Source organism: Oncorhynchus clarkii, chromosome 7 (assembly GCF_045791955.1).
Source record: "Oncorhynchus clarkii lewisi isolate Uvic-CL-2024 chromosome 7, UVic_Ocla_1.0, whole genome shotgun sequence".
In the NCBI taxonomy this organism is placed as follows: domain Eukaryota; kingdom Metazoa; phylum Chordata; class Actinopteri; order Salmoniformes; family Salmonidae; genus Oncorhynchus; species Oncorhynchus clarkii.
This window is the reverse complement of record NC_092153.1, coordinates 27831938-27854056: the sequence shown is the minus strand read 5'-3', so window position 1 is coordinate 27854056 and position 22119 is coordinate 27831938. Positions and strand designations below refer to the sequence as shown.

At 41.4% G+C, this 22119-nt stretch overlaps 1 protein-coding gene across 1 annotated transcript in view; it reads right to left on the bottom strand.

Moving 5' to 3' along the window:
- LOC139414187 (protein phosphatase 1 regulatory subunit 1C-like) overlaps positions 1-17692 on the bottom strand; it is a 33860-nt gene extending 16168 nt beyond the window's left edge. Inside the window, exons 1-2 of the mRNA XM_071162075.1 lie at positions 17599-17692; positions 16760-16820 (exon numbers count right to left, since the gene is read on the bottom strand). Of these exons, the coding sequence (XP_071018176.1) occupies positions 16760-16820; positions 17599-17679 (142 nt within the window). The 5' untranslated portion in view covers positions 17680-17692. The remainder of the gene's footprint in view (positions 1-16759; positions 16821-17598) is intronic.
- Between the last annotated feature and the right edge of the window lie 4427 nt (positions 17693-22119).

Genomic DNA, 22119 nt, shown 5'->3' with positions numbered 1-22119 from the left:
TATTTATATAACGAATATGAATTCGGAGGGCAGAAATGATTAAATATTAAAGCAGGAGACCTCTCACTAAAGGAATCAGTTATACAAAAGTTAAACTTAAATCCAAACTGGTTCTCTAGTAAATTGGTACGAATGTCTCATCCTATGTTCAAGAAGGGCCTTTTTCCCTTTATTCAGATTACACCGGCCCACTGTCGATTGTTTGAAAAGAAAATAATCTCCAAAATATCTTTATTTTTTAAATAAGCCTTAGAAAGTTGGTTGCAATTTCAGTTTAATCCACCTGAAAAGACAGAACGAATAATACAACAAATATTGTGGTTAAATTCAAATATACTAATTGATAAGAAAAAACTGTTTTTATTTCAAATACATTTTTTAAAAACGGTATAATTTTTGTGAATGATATCATACATAGGACTGGTGGAGTTATGTCACACATGCAGCTAACACAGACATATGGAAATGTCTGCTCTACACAAAATTACAACCAATTAATTGCAGCATTACCACAAAAATGGCAAGTAGAAAGGGAAAAAGTAAGGAACTTGTATGTCGGCCTTGTATTAAAGAACATAAATGGTTAAAGAAAAGTATGATAAATAAAAACATATACCAATTTCATTTAAGGACCAAAAAACTGACAGCTGTGCCATATAAATTGCAAAATAGTTGGGAAGAGATTTTCGATGTACCCACTCCATGGCACATGGTTTATTAATTGATACGCAAAACAACGCTGGATGCAAAACTTCTAATTTTTCAATTTAAATTACTATACAAAATTCTTGCAACTAATAGAATGTTATATATATGGGGGATACAATCTTCCCAGCTCTGTAGATAATGTACAATCTGAAGAAGCTATGAGAATAGAAAGGTTCAATTCGTTTGTGAAGCATCACAGCACAGTTGAAAAATATATGGCAAATAGAAATCCAAAATGGATGATGTTGAGAGATAGATGGGAGAGGTTGAATGGAGCTGAAGGGTGGGACTAATAGCAAGATAAAACATGGAAAACATACGAGGTCTGTAAAATGTATATATGTTCAGAACTTTTGTGAAATAGCACAGTTCCAAATAGAAATCAAACTGGATGGACATCAGAAATAGAGGGAGGACTAAAAAACAAAAAATAACTATTGTAAAATAGACTGTGTATGTAAAATGTGTATAAGATGTATAAATTGAAGGTAAAAGCCGAAGTGTTTATTAGTTTAGTCCATTTGGGGGATCGGTGGTAGGGTTTGAGGGGGAATAATAATAAAGGTATATTCTTTAAAAAAGTATGTATGTCTATATAGGTACAGTGCCTTGCGAAAGTATTCGGCCCCCTTGAACTTTGCGACATTTTGCCACATTTCAGGCTTCAAACATAAGATATAAAACTGTATTTTTTTGTGAAGAATCAACAACAAGTGGGACACAATCATGAAGTGGAACGACATTTATTGGATATTTGCAAAATTATTCAGCCCCTTTACTTTCAGTGCTGCAAACTCTCTCCAGAAGTTCAGTGAGGATCTCTGAATGATCCAATGTTGACCTAAATGACTAATGATGATAAATACAATCCACCTGTGTGTAATCAAGTCTCCGTATAAATGCACCTGCACTGTGATAGTCTCAGAGGTCCGTTAAAAGCGCAGAGAGCATCATGAAGAACAAGGAGCATACCAGGCAGGTCCGAGATACTGTTGTGAAGAAGTTTAAAGCCGGATTTGGATACAAAAAGATTTCCCAAGCTTTAAACATCCCAAGGAGCACTGTGCAAGCGATAATATTGAAATGGAAGGAGTATCAGACCACTGCAAATCGACCAAGACCTGGCCGTCCCTCTACACTTTCAGCTCATACAAGGAGAAGACCAGAGATGCAGAGATGCAGCCAAGAGGCCCATGATCACTCTGGATGAACTGCAGAGATCTACAGCTGAGGTGGGAGACTCTGTCCATAGGACAACAATCAGTCGTATATTGCACAAATCTGGCCTTTATGGAAGAGTGGCAAGAAGAAAGCCATTTCTTAAAGATATCCATAAAAAGTGTCGGTTAAAGTTTGCCACAAGCCACCTGGGAGACACACCAAACATGTGGAAGAAGGTGCTCTGGTCAGATGACAACAGATGGCAACAATGCAAAACGTTATGTTTGGCGTAAAAGCAACACACCATCCCCACTGTCAAACATGGTGGTGGCAGCATCATGGTTTGGGCCTGCTTTTCTTCAGCAGGGACAGGGAAGATGGTTAAAATTGATGGGAAGATGGATGGAGCCAAGTACAGGACCATTCTGGAAGAAAACCTGATGGAGTCTGCAAAAGATCTGAGACTGGGACGGAGATTTGTCTTCCAACAAGACAATTTTTGACTGATCCAACTAACCATTGCATTTCTGGTCAAATTTTTTAATCAAGACTGCCATGTGCCTAATTTCTTTTTTAATAACTTTTCATGTTAAAACTTGTGCACTCTCCTCAAATAATAGCCAAAATCAAACAATAGCCAAAATCAGATATGTCTATGTACTGGGAAATTGTCTTGTTACTTACAGCCTCATGCTAATCGCATTAGCCTACGTTAGCTCAACCATCCCGTGGAAAGGACATCAATTCCGAATAAGTTTTAAGGCTATACCGACTACATGTTACACACAGACACTCAACCATGCAAATTGGCATAGTTATTATTTATTTGGACATCACACATTATAGTCTTACTCTTATACAGACATCGTACACACACGCACACATCCAATATCATACACATCAACCTACTCAGATTTACTAAACACATAATATCTTGTCTCAATTTGCTAACATCTGTGGCATTGGCTCACAGGCAAACAGGCAAGGGAATAAAACAATTATTGCTAGAACCTATTTCTTGAATTCTAAATATCAGACTTTTGAAAGCTCTAGTTTTGACCTTCATAATACCTCTGATGGAAGTAACTTTACAAACACTAAATATGGACAATTTAGACTGAGTATAGTATCTGTTAAGGGATGAAATAAGTATAGCCTGTTATAATTGTAACTGTTTAGCAGATTACAAAACATAATATCAGTCTTTACATGGCTAAAAGAAAAGGAATATAACATATACAGTTTACAGGAAACTCACTCCACATCCTTAGATGAAGTTGCATGGAAAAAGGAAGGGGGTAGTGAAATAATTTTCTGTCATGGACAAAGGAACTCAAAAGGTGTGATGATATTAATTAACAAAAATGTCGATCTGAATGTGCAAATAGTCGGGAATAATTCGCAAGGAAGATGGATCCTTTTGAATATTAAAATGGACGAAAAAGAGATTTGGCTCATTAATCTATATGGTCAAAATCAGGATGATCCATGCTTCTTTGAAAACATTTATTCCAATTTATTGAACTTACAGGCAACAAATGATCATTACTATACTATAACACAGCGTTAAGTACCTCAACGGACCGTAAAGGTATTCACTCTACAAACTATCATCACCGTGCCCTTAAGGAAATCACAAATATTATGGACACATTAAAAATAGTGGATATTTGGAAACTAAAAAACCCTGACCTAGTGAGATATACATGGAGGAGACTTAATCAAGCTAGAAGTCTTGACCACTTTCTTGTGTCTTTTTCTCTTGCATCAAAGGTTAAAAAAGTTTTAATAGAAGACAGAATGTGATCGGATCATCATCTAATTGGCATTCACATAACACCTATAGATTTTCCAAGTGGATGGGAATATTGGAAATGTATTCAAAGTTTACTGGAGGACAACTTGTTTTTAACTAAGACAATATTATTTACAACCAAATGTTTCCAGTATAATATAGGTACAGCAAATCCCCTAATTGTTTGGGATACCTTTAAATGTACCTTCAGGGGTCATTAAATTCAATATTCATCAATAGTTTCTGGTAAAAAGACAAGACTAACAAGGGAAATCCATGAACAAATAGTACAGTTAGATAGCAATAAAAACTATACCACAGAGATACAAAATAAGTTAGTAAAAACAAAAAGAAGTTGAGGAACTTATTCAAGAACAATCTAATGTAACATATTACAAAAATAAAGCAAACTGAATGGAATATTTTTAGAAAAATGCACAAAATTCTCCAATACAAGAACGCTAACAAAAATAATTTGCAGAAACTTGTTACTGAAGACGGAGACATCTATGATTCTCCGAATTATATTTTAAGAGGAAGCTAATAATTTTAGCAGTTGTTCTCTTTTCCGTCTCTTTTCCTCTCACACTGAATGAAGATTACGGTAAGGAATTCTTTCCAATATAATATAAAAAAATGGAAAATTAGCAAATGTACAGAATGATCAGTGCGAAGGCCAAATTACAGAGGAATAACTTTTTCAGGCTATTAAATCCTTTCAATCTGGAAAAACCCCAGGGCTTGATGGCATAGAGGTATATCAAGCCTTTTTTGATATATTAAAAGCTCCTTTGTTACACGGAACCCAAACTGGCTGCGTGCGTGGGCCATCGTGCATAAATGTATTTTGTCCCCCCACACCAAACGCAATCACGACACGCAGTTTAAAATATCAAAACAAACTCTGAACCAATTACATTATTTTGGGGACAGGTCAAAAAGCATTAACTTCACTAGGGTAGGGGGCAGCATTTAGAATGTTGGATGAAAAGCATGCTCAAATTAAACTGCCTGCTACTCAGGCCCAGCAGATATGATATGCATATAATTAGTAGATTTGGATAAAAACACTCTAAAGTTTCCAAAACTGTTGACATAATGTCTGTGAGTATTTCTCAAGTAACTTGAGGAAAATCCAACCAGGAAGTACTATTATTTTGAATGGCTGTTTTTCCATTGAAAGCCTATCCACCATACAAAGACTTAGGACCCAGTTCATGGTCTATATTGCTTCCTCTACATGTGGCCAGTCTTTAGGCATTGTTTCAGGCTTTTACTCTGAAAAATGAGGGAGATAAAGCACTTTCAATTAGTGGCCAGTGGAAATTTCCATTCATCAGCCATGCGCCTGATCGCCTTTCTTGTTTCTCCTTTCCTATTGACAAAGCTTTTATCTGGTTGAAATATGATTGATTATTTATGACACAAACAACCGGAGGATTGATTTTAAACATCGTTTGGCATGTTTTTACTAACTTTTATTGTACTTTTTAAAACTTTTCATCTGGACTTGGTGCACGCGCCTTAAGCATTTGCAAAAATTAGGTATTTGGTCATAAAGAGGGACATTATCGAACAAAACAAACTTTTATTTTCTAACATGGAAACCTGGGAGTGCCACCAGATGAAGATCAAAGGTAAGTGATTAATTTTAATGCTATTTCTGACTTTTGTGACACTCTCCTTGGCTGGAAAATGGCTGTATGTGTTTCTGTGGCTAGGTGCAGACCTAACATAATTGCAAAGTGTGCTTTCTCCGTAAAGCCTTTTTGAAATCTGACACAGCGGTTGCATTAAGAAGAAGTTTATCTTTTTTCGTATGTTTAACACTTGTATCGTTTATCAATGTATATGATGAGTATTTCTGTAATTTGATGTGGCTCTCTGCACTTTCACCGGATGTTTGTTTGAGACAATGGATTTCTGACCTTAACGCGTCAATGTAAACTGAGATTTTTGGATATAAATATGAACTTTATCGAACAAAACATACATGTATTGTGTAACATGAAGTCCTATGAGTGACATCTGATGAAGATCATCAAAGGTTAGTGATTAATTGTATCTCTATTTCTGCTTTTTGTGACTCCTCTCTTTGGCTGGAAAAATGGCTGTATGGTTTTCTGTGACTAGGTGCTGACCTAACATAATCACATGTGTCATAATCGCATGGTGTGCTTTCGAAGTAAAGCCCTTTTGAAATCGGACATTGTGGTTGGATTTACAAGAAATTTATCTTTAAAATTGTGGATAATACTTGTATTTTGGAGGAGTTTTAGTTATGGGATTTCTGTTGTTTTGAATTTGGCGCCCTGCAATTTCACTGGCTGTTGTCGAATATAATTTGTCCTATTTTTAATTTTTTTATTTATCATTCATTTTACCGGGTAAGTTGACTGAGAACACATTCTCATTTACAGCAACGACCTGGGGAATAGTTACAGGGGAGAGGAGGGGGATGAATGAGCCAATTGTAAAACTGGGGATTATTAGGTGACCGTGATGGTTTGAGGGCCAGATTGGGAGTTTAGCCAGGACACCTGGGTTAACACCCTTACTCTTACAATAAGTGCCGTGGGATCTTTACTGACCTCAGAGAGTCAGGACACCCGTTTAACGTCCCATCCGAAAGACAGCAGCCTACACAGGGCAGTGTCTCCAATCACTGTCCTGGGGCATTGGGATATTTTTTAAACCAGAGGAAAGAGTGCCTCATATTGGCCCTCCAACACCACATCCAGCAGCATCTGGTCTCTCATCCAGGGACTGACCAGGACTAACCCTGCTTAGCTTCAGAAGCAACCCAGCAGTGATATGCAGGGTGGTATGCTGCTGGCACCTTGCTGTTGCTAGCTAATTTGTCCTGGGATATAAACATTGAGTTGTTATTTTACCTGAAATGCACAAGGTCCTCTACTCTGATAATTAATCCACACAAATAACGGTCAACTGATTTAGTTTCTAGTCATCTCTCCTCCTTCGAGGAATTTTCTTCTCTTGACTTTATATTGCGATTGGAACTTTCTTAAATTAGGTGGATTACTGCCACTGACCTCGTTCGACTTTCAGTCACCCACGTGGGTATAACCAATGAGGAGATGGAGCGTTTGTACCTGCTTCTATAAACCAATGAGGAGATGGGAGATGCAGGACTTTGTCAGAAATAGAACTGACTTGTATTTTAGTCCTTGGCATCGCAGACACTCGTTGGCGCACGCGAGCAGTGTGGGTGCAATAATTAAATAACATAGATTTCAAAATGTATTTTGCAACACTCGCAACACTTGCGAGCAGTGTAGTCAGCCTGTTAGATTGTTTTAACCACTACTATAGAAATTATAGTCTGTCAGGTACTCAGCAGGAATTTCTGATTTCTCTATTATTAAAACAAGACCCAGATGGCAAATATAAAGACCCGTTCTATCTAAAAAACTGGTGGCCCCTTACACTTCAATGTTGTGAAGCAAAAAATACTAGCGAAATGCATAGCACTCAGAATTAAAAGGGTTTTACCAGGTATTGTTCATTCTGATGAGACAGGTTTTTTACATGGACGATACATTGGAGATAATATACGACAACTACTAGAAATAATAGAACATCATGAAACATCTAAGAAGCCAGGCCTGGTAATCATAGTGGATTTTGAAAAGGCATTTGATAAAGTAAGACTGGATTTTTTTTTATAAATGCCTGGATTTTTCAATTTCTGTAATTCTATTGTAAAATGGGTAAAAATAATGTATAGCAACCCCAGGTGTAAAATATTCAAAAACGGCTACTTCTCAGAGAGTTTTGAACTGTCAAGAGGAGTTAAACAAGAGTATCCGATGTCGCCATATCTATTCATTATGGCCATCGAAATTCTAGCTATTTAAATCAGATCCAATAACATTAGAGGATTAGAAATCCAAGGCTTAAAAACAAAGGTTGTACACATGTATACCGATGACTCAAGTTTTATATTAAGTCCGCAAGCTAGATCCCAGCAACGTCTCATTGAAGATAACTTTTCTGTACTCTCTGGACTAAAACCTAATTATGATAAGTGTACAATATTATGGTGAAGTATACATAATTGGTTTTCATATCACAAAATAAACAAATATGCTCTCCACAATGAATTTCAATAGAATTCCTGTAAAAATAGACAAGATCCTGCAACCATGGAGAGGTAAATGCCTGTCTATTTATGGAAAAATTGCCCTGATTAACTCCTTAGTCATATCTCAGTTTACTCACTTACTTATGGCGCTGCCTACTCCTGATGACTTATTTTTCAAATCATATGAGCAAAAAATATTTAGCTTAATCTGGAACCGTAAACCAGACAAAATAAAATGTACCTATCTATATAATGAATATGAATTGTGTGGGTTGAGATTATAATATATAAAAGCAGTAAACCTCTCTCTAAAAGCTTCACTTATTCAAAAGTTTAATTTGAACCCTAAATGGTTCGCAAGTAGAATACTAAGAAAAGCTCATCAATTGTTTAAGAAATTGCCATGTCTCATTTTCGATACATTGTAAAATCAAATAAAAATAAAAAAGTATCTCTCTTTTCCAACAAGCATTGCAGAGCTGGCTACAATTTCAATTTCATCCCCTTGAAAAGATAGAACAAATATTACAACATTATGGCTGATCTCAAATGTGCTGGTTGATAAAATACCTATTTATGTGAAAGATGTTTGAAAAGGGTATTTTGTTCTTAAATTATATTTGTAAATTTAAATGGTAGAGTTATGTCTTTCATGGAGTAATCAGAACTGTACGGGAAGGTCTGCTCAATCCAAGAGTACAACCAATTGATTACAGCATTACCCCAAAAATGGAGGAGGCAGGTTGCAGCGAGAGGAGGTAGGGAACTGGTCTGTCTGCCCAATATAAAGGATCAAACTTGGCAGAGGAATACAAATGGAATAAATAGGAAAGTATACCAGTTTCATTCGAGGATCAGGATGTTGACATACAGATTGCACAATAGTGCCATACAGATTGCACAATAGTTGGGATGTCACGTCCTGACCTTAGTTCCTTTGTTATGTTTCTTGTTTAGGTTGGTCAGGGCGTGAGTTGGGATGGGCATTCTATGTGTTGTTCTAGTTTTGGTTTTCTATGTGTTTGGCCTGGTATGGTTCTCAAGCAGAGGCAGCTGTAGCCTGTTTTTCCCACTTGATTTGTGGGTAATTGTTTTCTATTTTGTGTGTTTGCACCTTACAGGAATGTTTCGTTCACTCTCTTTGTTGTTTTGTTATTCAGTGTTCAGTTGATTTATTAAATATTAACATGGACACATACCACGCTGCTCATTGGTCCTCCGATCCTTCCTACTACTCTTCGTAAGAAGAGGAGGAGGACAATCATTACAGAACTACCCACCACAAAAGGAGCAAGCAGCGTGGTAACCAGGAGCAGCAGAGCTATCTGGAGAAATGGACATGGGAGGAGAAACTGGACGATAAGGGACCCTGGGCACAGGCTGGGGAGTATCGCCGTCCACAGGAGAAACTGGAGGCAGCTAAGGCTGAGCGGAGACACTACGAGGACTTGGCACAGCTGGCAAGGAAGCCCGAGAAGCAGCCCCAAAAATGTATTGGGGAGGCACACGGGGAGTGTGGCAGAGTCAGGAGTCAGACCTGAGCCAACTCCCCGTGCTTACCGTAAGGAGCCAAGGATGGAACCAGAGCCGGTCAGGGCGGAATTGGAGGTGAGCGAAGGGAGCAAAGCAGAGACAGTGAAGGAGTTAATGGGGAGATTGGAGGAGAGAGTAATGAGGGAGTTGCTGTGTTGGTGCATGAGGCTCGACATCCGCCCGACGGAGCGTGTCTGGGATTTGATGTCACCTGAGTCAGCTCTCCATACTCGTCTTGAGGTGCGTGCTAGCCGTCTGGTGAAGACTGTGCCAGCCCCACGCACCAGGCCTCCTGTCCGCCTCCCTAGCCCGGCACGTCCTGTGCCAGCTCGGCGCTACAGCTCTCCAAGACGTGCTTACCATGTCGGGCATCGTACTGGTCAGGCACCGTGTTATGCGGTGGAGCGCACGGTGTCTCCAGTATGCGTTCTTAGCCCGGTGCGCTACATCCCAGCTCCCCGCATCTGCCGGGCTAGGGTGAGGATCCAGCCAGGACGGATGGTGCCAGCCCTGCTCTCCAGACCTCCAGTGCGTCTCCTCGGTCCAGGATATCCTGCGCCAGCCCTGCGCACTGTGTCTCCAGTGCGTCTGCACAGCCCAGTGCATCTTGTGCCTGCGCCCCACACGTGCCGGGTTAAAATCACCATCCAGCCAGGACGAGTTGTGCAGACCCTTAGTTTGAGACCTCCAGTGCGCCTCCACGGCCTTGTCTATCCTGTGCCTCCTCCAAGGACCAGGCTGTCTCTCCGTCTCCTCCCTCCAGAGTCTCCCGCCAGTCCGGCGCTGCCAGAGCCTCCCGCCTGTCCGGCGCTGCCAGTGCCTCCCGCCTGTCCAGCGTTGCCAGTGCCTCCCGCCTGTGCGGCGCTGCCAGAGCCTCCCGCCTGTCCGGCGCTGCCAGAGCCGCCCTTCACTCCGGCGCCAAGACTATGGCGGAGTGTTGTCCACGTCCCGTGCCAGAGCCGCCACCGTGGCCAGATGCCCACCCAGACCCTCCCCTATGGGTTTAGGTTTTGCGGCCGGAGTCCGCACCTTTGGGGGGGGGGGGGGGGGGGGGGGGTACTGTCACGTCCTGACCTTACTTTCTTTGTTATGTTTCTTGTTTAGGTTGGTCAGGGCGTGAGTTGGGGTGGGCATTCTATGTGTTGTTCTAGTTTTGGTTTTCTATGTGTTTGGCCTGGTATGGTTCTCAATCAGAGGCAGCTGTCAATCGTTGTCTCTGATTGAGAACCATACTTAGGTAGCCTGTTTTTCCCACTTGATTTGTGGGTAGTTGTTTTCTGTTTTGTGTGTTTGCACCTTACAGGACTGTTTCGTTCACCCTCTTTGTTGTTTTGTTATTCAGTGTTCAGTTGATTTATTAAATATTAACATGGAAACATACATGGACACATACACACACAGACTACTCTTCCTTAGATGACGAGGAGAACCGTTACATGGGTAAAGATTTTTGATGTACCGATTCCATGGTGCAGGGTGTATGTGTTGATATATAAAATTACGCAAGTTTCAAGACTTTGTGCTTTTCAGCTAAAATTATTATATAGAATTCGTGCCACCTGTCACGACTTCTGCCCGAAGTCGTTGCCTCTCCTTGTTCGGGCAGTGCTCGGCGGTCGACGTCACCGGTCTTCTAGCCATCATTGATCCATTTTTCATTTTCCATTGGTTTTGTCTTGTCTTCCCACACACCTGGTTTCAATCCCATTGAATGGAATGAATTGTTTTTTTCCCAAAATGTTTCTTCTTGGAGGGGGGGGGTGGGAGGGGTCTCGAAGGGTTGAGGGACAGCTTTGGGGAACTGTGGGGGGATCTTGCTGGGTTCGGCATCACGTTTTTTGGCCTGGTGGGAGATCTGTCAACGTACCCTTGAGCAAGGCATTGACCATGGATGCTTCTGCGTATCGCTCTTAATGGGAGTCTGTTGGATGACTGGTATGATGTAGTTATTGAGCGGCTTCACTGCAATTATATTGTATGTTTCGGATATTCAATAAAAATAACAAAAAATATGTTTTAAAAAGTAAGGCTTAGCCACCAGACTTACAAAACCAAAACACTCACTATGTTTCGGAGTGTCCCCCTACCACCAACTTTCTATGAGTTTTGTCCATTTGATCTCTGTTGGAGGGGGGGCATAAGAGTATCAGCTGTTCTGGATGACTGTGTGATCACGCTCTCCGTAGCCGATGTGATTAAGACCTTTAAACAGGTCAACATTCACAAGGCCACAGGGCAAGACGGATTAACGGATTACCAGGACGTGTACTCCGAGCATGCGCTGATTCAAGGTTCAGATTCAAGGTTCAACAGTTAAACCATTCCAAAGCACCTTTACAATTGCACAGCCTGTGCATTGGCAAGTCCTAATGTTGCTCCAGGAGAAAGTTGATAAAAGTGACCATTCAGATGGCTACTAGGAGTAATGGCCTCCCTAAATGGTGAGAGGAGTCATGCCACTGGCAACCTATACAGAGATTACAGACAAGTGTGGGACAAAACTAAACAATGGCCAACACTGGAAGGAAACCTACAGACCACCTACATACAGACCACCAGAGGGGGAAAAAAACTCAGACCACCTTTACTCCACACACAGAGACGCATACAAAGCTCTCCCTCACCCTCCATTTGGCAAATCTGACCATAATTCTATCCTCCTGATTTCTGCTTTCATAATAAAATTAAAGCAGGGAAGCACTAGTGACTCGGTCAATAAAAAAGTGGTCAGAGGAAGCAGATGCTAAGCTACAGGACAGTTTTGTTCGCACAGACTGGAATATGTTCCCGGATTCTTCCGATGGCACTGAGGAGTACACCACATCAATCACTGGCTTCATCAATAAGTGCATCGATGACGTTGTCCCCAAATTGACTGTACGTACCAGAAGTCATGGAAGTCATGGATTACAGACAACCAAAAGTCATGGATTACAGACAACATTCATATTGAGCTGAACGGTAGACCTGCCGCTTTCAAGGAGCGGGACTCTAACCAAGAAGCTTATAAGAAATCCTGTTATGCCCTCCGACGAACAATCAAACAAAGCATCAATACAGGACTAAGATCGAATCGTACTACACCGACTCCGACATTTGTCGGATGTGGCAGGGCTTGCAAAATATTATAGACTACAAAGGAAAGCACAGCCGAGAGCTGCCCAGTGACACGAGCCTACCAGACGAGCTAAATTACTTCCCTGCTCGTTTCAAGGCAAGTAACACTGAAACATGCATGAGAGCATCGGCTGTTCTGGATGACTGTGTGATCACGCTCTCTGCAGCTGATGTGTTTAAGACCTTTAAACAGGTCAACATTCACAAGGCCGCAGGGCCAGACGGATTACCAGGACGTGTACTCCGAGCATGCGCTGCCCAACTGGCAAGTATCTTCACTGACATTTTCAACCTCTCCCTGTATAAGTCTGTAATACCAACATGTTTCAAGCAGACCACCATAGTCCCTGTGCCCCAGAACACTAAGGTAACCTGTCTAAATGACTACCGACCCGTAGCACTCACGTATGTAGCCATGAAGTGCTTTGGAAGGCTGGTTATGCTCACATCAACACCACTATCCCAGAAACCCTATACCCACTCCAATTTGCATACCGCCACACGGCCCTTTCACACCTGGACAAGGGAACACCTATGTGAGAATGCTATTCATTGACTACAGCTCAGCGTTCAACACCATAGTGCCCTAAAAGCTCTTCACTAAGCTAAGGACCCTGGGAATAAAAACTTCCCTCTGCAACTGGATCCTGGACTTCCTGACGGGCCGCATCCAGGTGGTAAGGGTCGGTAACAACACATCCGCCACGCTGATCCTCAATGCGGGGGCCCCTCAGGGGTACTCCCTGTTCACTCATGACTGCAAGGCCAGGCACGACTCCAACACCATCATTAAGTTTGCCGATGACACAACAGTGGTAGGCCTGATCACCAACAACGACGAGACAGTCTATAGGGAGGAGGTCAGAGACCTGGCCGTGTGGTGCCAGGACAACAACCTCTCCCTCAACATAATCAAGACAAAGGAGATGATTGTGGACTACAGGAAAATGATGACTGAACACGCCCCCATTGTCATTGACGGGCTGTAGTGGAGCAGGTTGAGAGCTTCAAGTTCCTTGGTGTCCACATCAACAACAAACTAGAATGGTCCGAACACACCAAGACAGTCGTGAAGAGGGCACGACAAAGCTTATTCCCAGTCAGGAGACTGAAAACATTTGGCATGGGTCTGAGGACCTGATATCCTCAAAAGGTTTTACAACTGCACCATCGAGAGCATTATTGCTCTCTGGTTGCATCACTGCCTGGTATGGCAACAGCTCGGCCTCCGACTGCAAGGCACTACAGAGGGTAGTGCATACGGCCCAGTACATCACTGGGGCCAAGTTTCCTGCCATCCAGGACCTCTATACCAGGCGGTGTCAGAGAAAGGCCCTAAAAATGGTAAAAAACACCAGCCACCCTAGTCCTAGACATTTCTCTCTGCTACCGCAAGCGGTACCGGAGCGTCAAGTCTAGGTTAAATAAGGTTCTAAACAGCTTTTACCCCCAATCTATATGACTCCTGAACATCTAATCAAATGATTACCCAGACTATGCCACCTCTTTTTACACTGCTGCAACTCTCTATATTATCTATGCATTGTCACTTTAATAACTCTATCTACATGTACATATTACCTCAATTACCTCGACTAACCGGTGCCCATGCACATTGACTCTGTACCAGTACCGTCTGTATATAGCCTCGCTATTGTTATTTTACTGCGGCTCATTAATTATTTGTTGCTTTAATTTCTTTATTTTTTTAGCTATTTAAACTGTATTGTTGGTTAAGGACTTTTAAGTTAGCATTTCAATGTAATGTCTACACCTATTGTATTATGGTGCATATGACAAATACCTGTACATTTAATTTGATTTAATACACAGCCTACAAGCAAAGACACTAAAGAATGGAACTGGAACCTCTGGACATAGAATATACTGTACACTGATACAGATTATAGACTACAACTGTCACATCCTGATCTGTTTCACCTGTCTTTGTGATTGTCTCCACCCCCCTCCAGGTGTCGCCCATCTTCCCCATTATCCCCTGTGTATTTATACCTGTGTTTTCTGTCTGTCTGTTGTCAGTTTGTCTTGTTTGTTCAAGCCTACCAGCGGTTTGTCTCAGCCCCTGCTTTTCCCCAGTCCCTCTTTTACTCGCTCTCCTGGTTTTGACCCTTGCCTGTCCTGTCTCTGAGCCCGCTTGCCTGACCACACTGCCTGAGCCTGCCTGCCGTCCTGTTCCTTTGCCCTACCACTGTATTACCGACCTCTGCCTGACCTGACCCTGAGCCTGTCTGCTGTCCTGTACCTCTCCCCCACTTCTCTGGACTATTGACCCCTGCCTGCCTTGACCTGTCTATTTGCCTGTCCCTTTGGGATTATTAACTTATTCAGGCTAGGGTCTATTTTTCTCCATTTCCGCCTGACTGAGGTTCCCAAAGCAAACTGCCTGTTGCTCAGGCCCTGAAGCCAGGATATGAATATATGTGATACCATTGGAAAGAAAACACTCTGAAGTTTGTAGAAATGTTACAATAATGTAGGAGACTATAACACAATAGACATGTTAGGATAAAATCCAAAGAAATCAAAAAAATTGAGAGCCCATAATCTTCCAATGATACATATGGGGATTTTTTTAATCTAGCTCCCAGGATGCAATTCCTATGGCTTCCACTGGGTGTCAGTAGTCTTCGTTCAATGTTTCAGGCTCGTTTCTTCCAAAATGAGGAAGAATAATGAGTTTTGATACAGGGACACAGACTTGGACATTTGTGTATGCGCAACGAGGAGAACACGCACCTGCTGATGTTGTTTTTCTATTGAACATACTTCTTTCCGTATTAAATATTATAGTTTAATTACCTTTTAGGGTATCTGAGGATTATATAGAACCGTATTTTGACTTGTTTTAACAAAGTCTAGCGGTACCTTCTTGGATTCCTTTCTCTGCAAGTTGAACAAGGGGATTACTCAAATTGATGGCTCCAACTAAACTGACTTTTTGGGATATAAAGAAGGATTTTATCTAACAAAATGACACTACACATTTAGGCTGGGACCCTTTGGATGACAAATCAAAGGAAGATTTTCAAAAAGTATGTGAATATTTAATCGCTATTTGTTAATATATGAAACCTGTGCCAGTGGAAAAATAGTTTGATGTGGGGCGCCGTCCTCAAACAATTGTATGGCATGCTTTCGCTGTAAAGCCTATTGTACATCGGACAATGCAGTTAGATTAACAATAATTTAAGCATTGAACCGATATAAGGCACTTGTATATACCTAAATGTTTAATATCCATTATTTGTATGATTATTTATTTGAATTGTGCGCCCTCCAGTTTCACCAGAAGTTGTCCCTCTAAGAAGTGTACAACCACATGATAATCAGCACAATGTAGTCCAATGTCAAAAAAGATAAATTTTACTTGGCTCCTGCTTCTTGCCTCTTTTTAGTGGCCTTTAAAGGGATAGTTTACTTTTTGGAGAGATTTTTTTTTTTACTATCCCTGTTAAAACACTACTTAAGATGTTAATTTTATATAATATCTTTTCATGAGATAAATCCCACTAGGCACAGACGACAATTCAAAGTCTATTCAACATTGGTTCAATGACATAGAAATGACATTGATTCAACTAGTGTTTGCCCAGTGGGATGTTTGTCATTTTACTGGATGACACAGTATGCTTGACAATGTATGTTTCTGCAGATGTGGCCCTTCCAGTAGGAGTCAACCCAATCAATGCCTAAACAATCTTATTGTTATACTGTATAATATGTATAGTATGTATACGCACACTGTATATGTACAGTATATGTAAACTGTGTACTGCTCTGTGCTACGCTATATACAGACGCCTTTGTATTTGGGCCAGTGCTGAAAGGTTCTTACATTATTATGACTAACATTCAGCTGGAATTCCTGTACAAACTATCAGCTGACTTATTTATCCATCTTTGTCTCATTAAGATAAAAATACATTTTTCAAGAGAGTCCTGATCAAGATAGCAGAAGAGTTAATTGGCTCTCAATAGTATATGAGCGAGCATAAGTGAATGTCCTGACTTCTATAAAGTCACAGTAAATGTTATGCTGATGATGTTAAGGCAGATAAAGTATATAGTCGCTAGTGTGAGAGTGTATGTATAACCTAATTTAACTAGGCAATTAAGAACAAGATGTGTGGTGTGCCACTCCATTGTAACCTTAGTTGCAGTACACACAAGGAGAGATGCGCGCGCACACACACACACACACACACACACACACACACACACACACACACACACACACACACACACACACACACACACACACACACACACACACACACACACACACACACACTGATGGGATAGAGTTTCCCTTGTCTTACCTGCTCCAGATGGCTCTTGGTAGATGACCAGCGTCGCAGGGGTGGGTCTTCTCCTACGAATCTGTGATGGGGGAGGAAGGGGTGAGGGATAGCCTATGATACAGCTCTGGGGTGAAGTTTGCACTAGGTAAAGATTTACGATCAGCTTCCCCTTTCCCAATCCCAACCATAACCATTAGTGGGGAAAATCAAAACTGACCCATGATCATAGTCTAGGGGTAACCACCCTACAGTTTAATGCACAGAAACATCTAATCCTCAACTGCATCTAATCCTCTAATTCTGTGTGTTCCAGCCATTACTAGCCAAAAGAGTTGCATCAGGCTGATATTGGTTGTAGTAATGGATTTAGGGGCATGAAGAAGGTTTTGCTTCAACCATTAAAGTAACATGATATTGTTCATCCAATGCTGACTGTGTAAATGCAATCAACTTCAAGCATGGTGTTTGTGAATCATCTTTAGAATAATTGTTAGATAGTTTAACGCACACATTTTGAAATCAGCTATAAAGATGACCATGAATAAAACCAAAAGCTATTTCATAAAGACCAGGGCAATTATGTATTAAGTGTTTCAGAGCAGGAGTGCTGATCTAGGATCAGCTCCCCCTGTCCATGTAATGTTATTTTTTGTGATGTAAATGGTTAAACTGATCCTAAATCAGCACTGTTGCGCTGAGACACTTGATACGTCCCCAGCTTGTCAATTAGCAACAAACCCAACTAGCCATCTACTCTCTAGTGAAGTCCAAATTATCAAATATCCCTGTCACCCATGTACATTACCCGCCACACACCCACCCCCCCACAAGCCAATGGTGCAGTGGGATGAACTCACATGTTCAGCTGCCTGAGGGTCCAACTGGCTCTGAAAGGGAGGCACAGCAAACTGGATCTTCTTAGGACTGTTGGGCTCCATACTGCTAACACACCAGACAGACAGAGAGAGCGCAAGGGAGATGGAGAGGGAGAAAGAGAGGAGGGGATTGCTGACAGAGTGAGAGAGGGAGGGGGGCTGTGTAGACAGGCACACAGCAGCAGTCACTCTACTCCTCCTCCCAATCCCTCCAACTACCCCGGAGTGAATAGCCCTCCCTCCTCTTCTCCAGTCAAATAGTTAAGGTTGCATCACACGGGAGAAGGGGAGAGATTGAAAGGGAACCTCTGTGCTGTGATCAGTATTTGATATCTGTGGGTAATGTAGCTGTCTAATGTAGCTGAGCTCCTTTGTACATGTGCGTCCTATGTACATGATGCAGTATGCCTCCGATATTTTAGGACTGCCTATAAGCCATGGTAGTGGTCAATAACACTCCCGGCTTTACGCACATGTACAATTCCCCGCATGAGACTGGGATTCAATACCTGATGCCACCTCTCACACTTTGATTCCTCTGCCACCTCTGTTTCTGATATTTCTGTAAAAAAAAAACATGCAAGCAGAGTGAATCTCCACCCTCCTTTAAAAAATACGGCCTCCAAATCGCTTTAGGGCTGCATCTGAGCCACCCTACAGAATATGTGTGGGTGGCCCAGTTCACAGGGCTCTGAGTATGACTGGCAGCCTTATATTGAATTATATTTAACCCTTATTTTACCAGATAACTTGACTGAGAACACATTCTCATTTACAGCAACGACCTGGGGAATAATTACAGGGGAGAGGAGAGAGGATGAATGAGCCAATAAAATAAAATATAATTTTATTTGTCACTTGTGCTGAATACAACAGGTGTAGACATTACCGTGAAATGCTTACTTTATAAGCCCTTAACCAACAAAGCAGTTTTAAGAAAATAGAGTTAATTAAGAAAATATTTACAAATAAGCTAAAGGTTTTTAAAAAAGGTAACAATAAAATAACAATAATGAGATTGGCTATAGTGGGTACCGGTACCAAGTCAATGTGCCGAGGAACAGATTAGTCAAGGTAATTTGTACATGTACAGCTAAAGTCGGAAGTTAAGGTTGGTTGGAGTCATTAAAACTTGTTTTTCAACCACTCCACAAAATTCTTGTTAACAAAATATAGTTTTGGCAAGTCGGTTAGGACATCTACTTTGTGCATGACACAAGTCATTTTTCCAACAATTGTTTACAGACAGATTATTTAACTTATCATTCACTGTATCACAATTCCAGTGGGTCAAAAGTTGACATACACTAAGTTGACTGTGCCTTTAAACAGTTTGAAAATTCCAGAAAATGGTGTCATGGCTTAAAAAGCTTCTGATAAGCTAATTGACATAATTTGAGACAATTGGAGGTGAACCTGTGGATGTACAGTGCCTTGCGAAAGTATTCGGCCCCCTTGAACTTTGCGACCTTTTGCCACATTTCAGGCTTCAAACATAAAGACATAAAACTGTATTTTTTTGTGAAGAATCAACAACAAGTGGGACACAATAATGAAGTGGAACGACATTTATTGCATATTTGAAACTTTTTTAACAAATCAAAAAATGAAAAATTGGGCATGCAAAATTATTCAGCCCCCTTAAGTTAATACTTTGTAGCGCCACCTTTTGCTGCGATTACAGCTGTAAGTCGCTTGGGGTATGTCTCTATCAGTTTTGCACATCGAGAGACTGACATTTTATCCCATTCCTCCTTGCAAAACAGCTCGAGCTCAGTGAGGTTGGATGGAGAGCATTTGTGAACAGCAGTTTTCAGTTCTTTCCACAGATTCTCGATTGGATTCAGGTCTGGACTTTGACTTGGCCATTCTAACACCTGGATATGTTTATTTTTGAACCATTCCATTGTAGATTTTGCTTTATGTTTTGGATCATTGTCTTGTTGGAAGACAAATCTCCGTCCCAGTCTCAGGTCTTTTGCAGACTCCATCAGGTTTTCTTCCAGAATGGTCCTGTATTTGGCTCCATCCATCTTCCCATCAATTTTAACCATCTTCCCTGTCCCTGCTGAAGGAAAGCAGGCCCAAACCATGATGCTGCCAACACCATGTTTGACAGTGGGGATGGTGTGTTCAGCTGTGTTGCTTTTACGCCAAACATAACGTTTTGCATTGTTGCCAAAAAGTTCAATTTTGGTTTCATCTGACCAGAGCACCTTCTTCCACATGTTTGGTGTGTCTCCCAAGTGGCCTGTGGCAAATTTTATACGACACTTTTTATGGATATCTCAAATAGCTTTCTTCTTGCCACTCTTCCATAAAGGCCAGATTTGTGCAATATACGACTGATTGTTGTCCTATGGACAGAGTCTCCCACCTCAGCTGTAGATCTCTGCAGTTCATCCAGAGTGATCACGGGCCTCTTGGCTGCATCTCTGATCAGTCTTCTCCTTGTATGAGCTGAAAGTTTAGAGGGACGGCCAGGTCTTGGTAGATTTGCAGTGGTCCTTCCATTTCAATATTATCGCTTGCACAGTGCTCCTTGGGATGTTTAAAGCTTAGGAAATCTTTTTGTATCCAAATCCGGCTTTAAACTTCTTCACAACAGTATCTCGGACCTGCCTGGTGTGTTCCTTGTTCTTCATGATGCTCTCTGCGCTTTTAACGGACCTCTGAGACTATCACAGTGCAGGTGCATTTATACGGAGACTTGATTACACACAGGTGGATTGTATTTATCATCATTAGTCATTTAGGTCAACATTGGATCATTCAGAGATCCTCACTGAACTTCTGGAGAGAGTTTGCTGCACTGAAAGTAAAGGGGCTGAATAATTTTGCACGCCCAATTTTTCAGTTTTTGATTTGTTAAAAAAGTTTGAAATATCCAATAAATGTCGTTCCACTTCATGATTGTGTCCCACTTCTTGTTGAATCTTCACAAAAAAATACAGTTTTATATCTTTATGTTTGAAGCCTGATTTGTGGCAAAAGGTCGCAAAGTTCAAGGGGGCCGAATACTTTCGCAAGGCACTGTATTTCAAGGCCTACCTTCAAACTCAGTGTCTCTTTGCTTGACATCATCGGAAAATCTAAAGAAATCAGCCAAGCCCTCAGAAAATAAATTGTAGACCGCCACCTAGTCTGGTTCATCCTTGGAAGGAATTTACAAATGCCAGAAGGTACCACGTTCATCTGTACAAACAATAGTACGCAAGTATAAACACCATGGGACCACGCAGCCGTCATACCGCTCAGGAAGGAGACGCATTCTCTCTCCTAGAGATGAACGTACTTTGGTGCGAAAGTGCAAATCAATCCCAGAACAACAGCAAAGGACCCTGTGAAGATGCTGGAGGAAACCAGGTACAAAAGTATCTATGTCCACAGAAAAACGAGTCCTATATTGACATAACCTGAAAGGCCACTCAGCAAGGAAGAAGCCACTGCTCCAAAACTGCCATAAAAAAGCCAGACTATGGTTTGCAACTGCACATGGGGACAAAGATCGTACTTTTTGGAGAAAATATCCTCTATTCTGATGAAACAAAAATAGAACTGTTTGGCAATAATGACCATCGTTATGTTCGGAGGGAAAATGGGGAGGCTTGCAAGCCAAAGAACATCATTCCATGGGGATGGCAGCATCATCTTGTGGGGGTGCTTTGCTGCAGGAGGAACTGGTGCACTTCACAAAATAGATGGCATCATGAGAGAGGAAAATTATCTGCATAAATGTCCCGGCCACTAGGAGCGCCACTTCTGGATGACCGTTTTATTTTTTGCTAACGGCCTTACACAGCTCTTGTAGAGAATTCTCTTGGGAGATAATATGGTCAGCATTTGATTGTGAGGAATCCTAGGTCAGATGAACAAAAGGACTTGAGTTCCTATATGTTGTTACAATTACACCATGAGTCGTTAATCATGAAACATACATCCCCGCCCTTCTTCTTCCCAGAGAGATGTTTATTCCTGTCGGCGCGACGCACTGAGATTCCAGGTGGCTGTACCGACTCCGACAACATACCCAAGAGAGCCATGTTTCTACAAAACGTACTATGTGACAATCCCTGATGTGTCTCTGGAAACAACCCATGCCCTGATTTCATTGACCTTGTTATCTATGGACTGGACATTAGCAAGTAATATACTCAGAAGTGTTGGGTGTGCGTGCCTCCGAAGACAGCTCCATCTCCCTCTTCTCTGGCAGCGTTATTTTGGGTCAGCCTCTGGAATCAGTTCAAATGCCCTGGGTGGTGTGGACAAAGGATCCACTTCGGGAAAGACGTATTCCTGGTCGTAGTGCTGGTAAGATGATGTCGCTCTGATATCCAATAGTTCTTCCCGGCTGTATGTAATAAAACTTAAGGTTTTCTGGGCTAACAATGTAAGAAATAATACAAAAAAACTAAATACTGTATGGTGCGATAAAGAACGCTTTCCTAATGTTCTATAAATAACCATTAAAAAAAAGGTTCTATACAGCACCAAAAAAGGGTA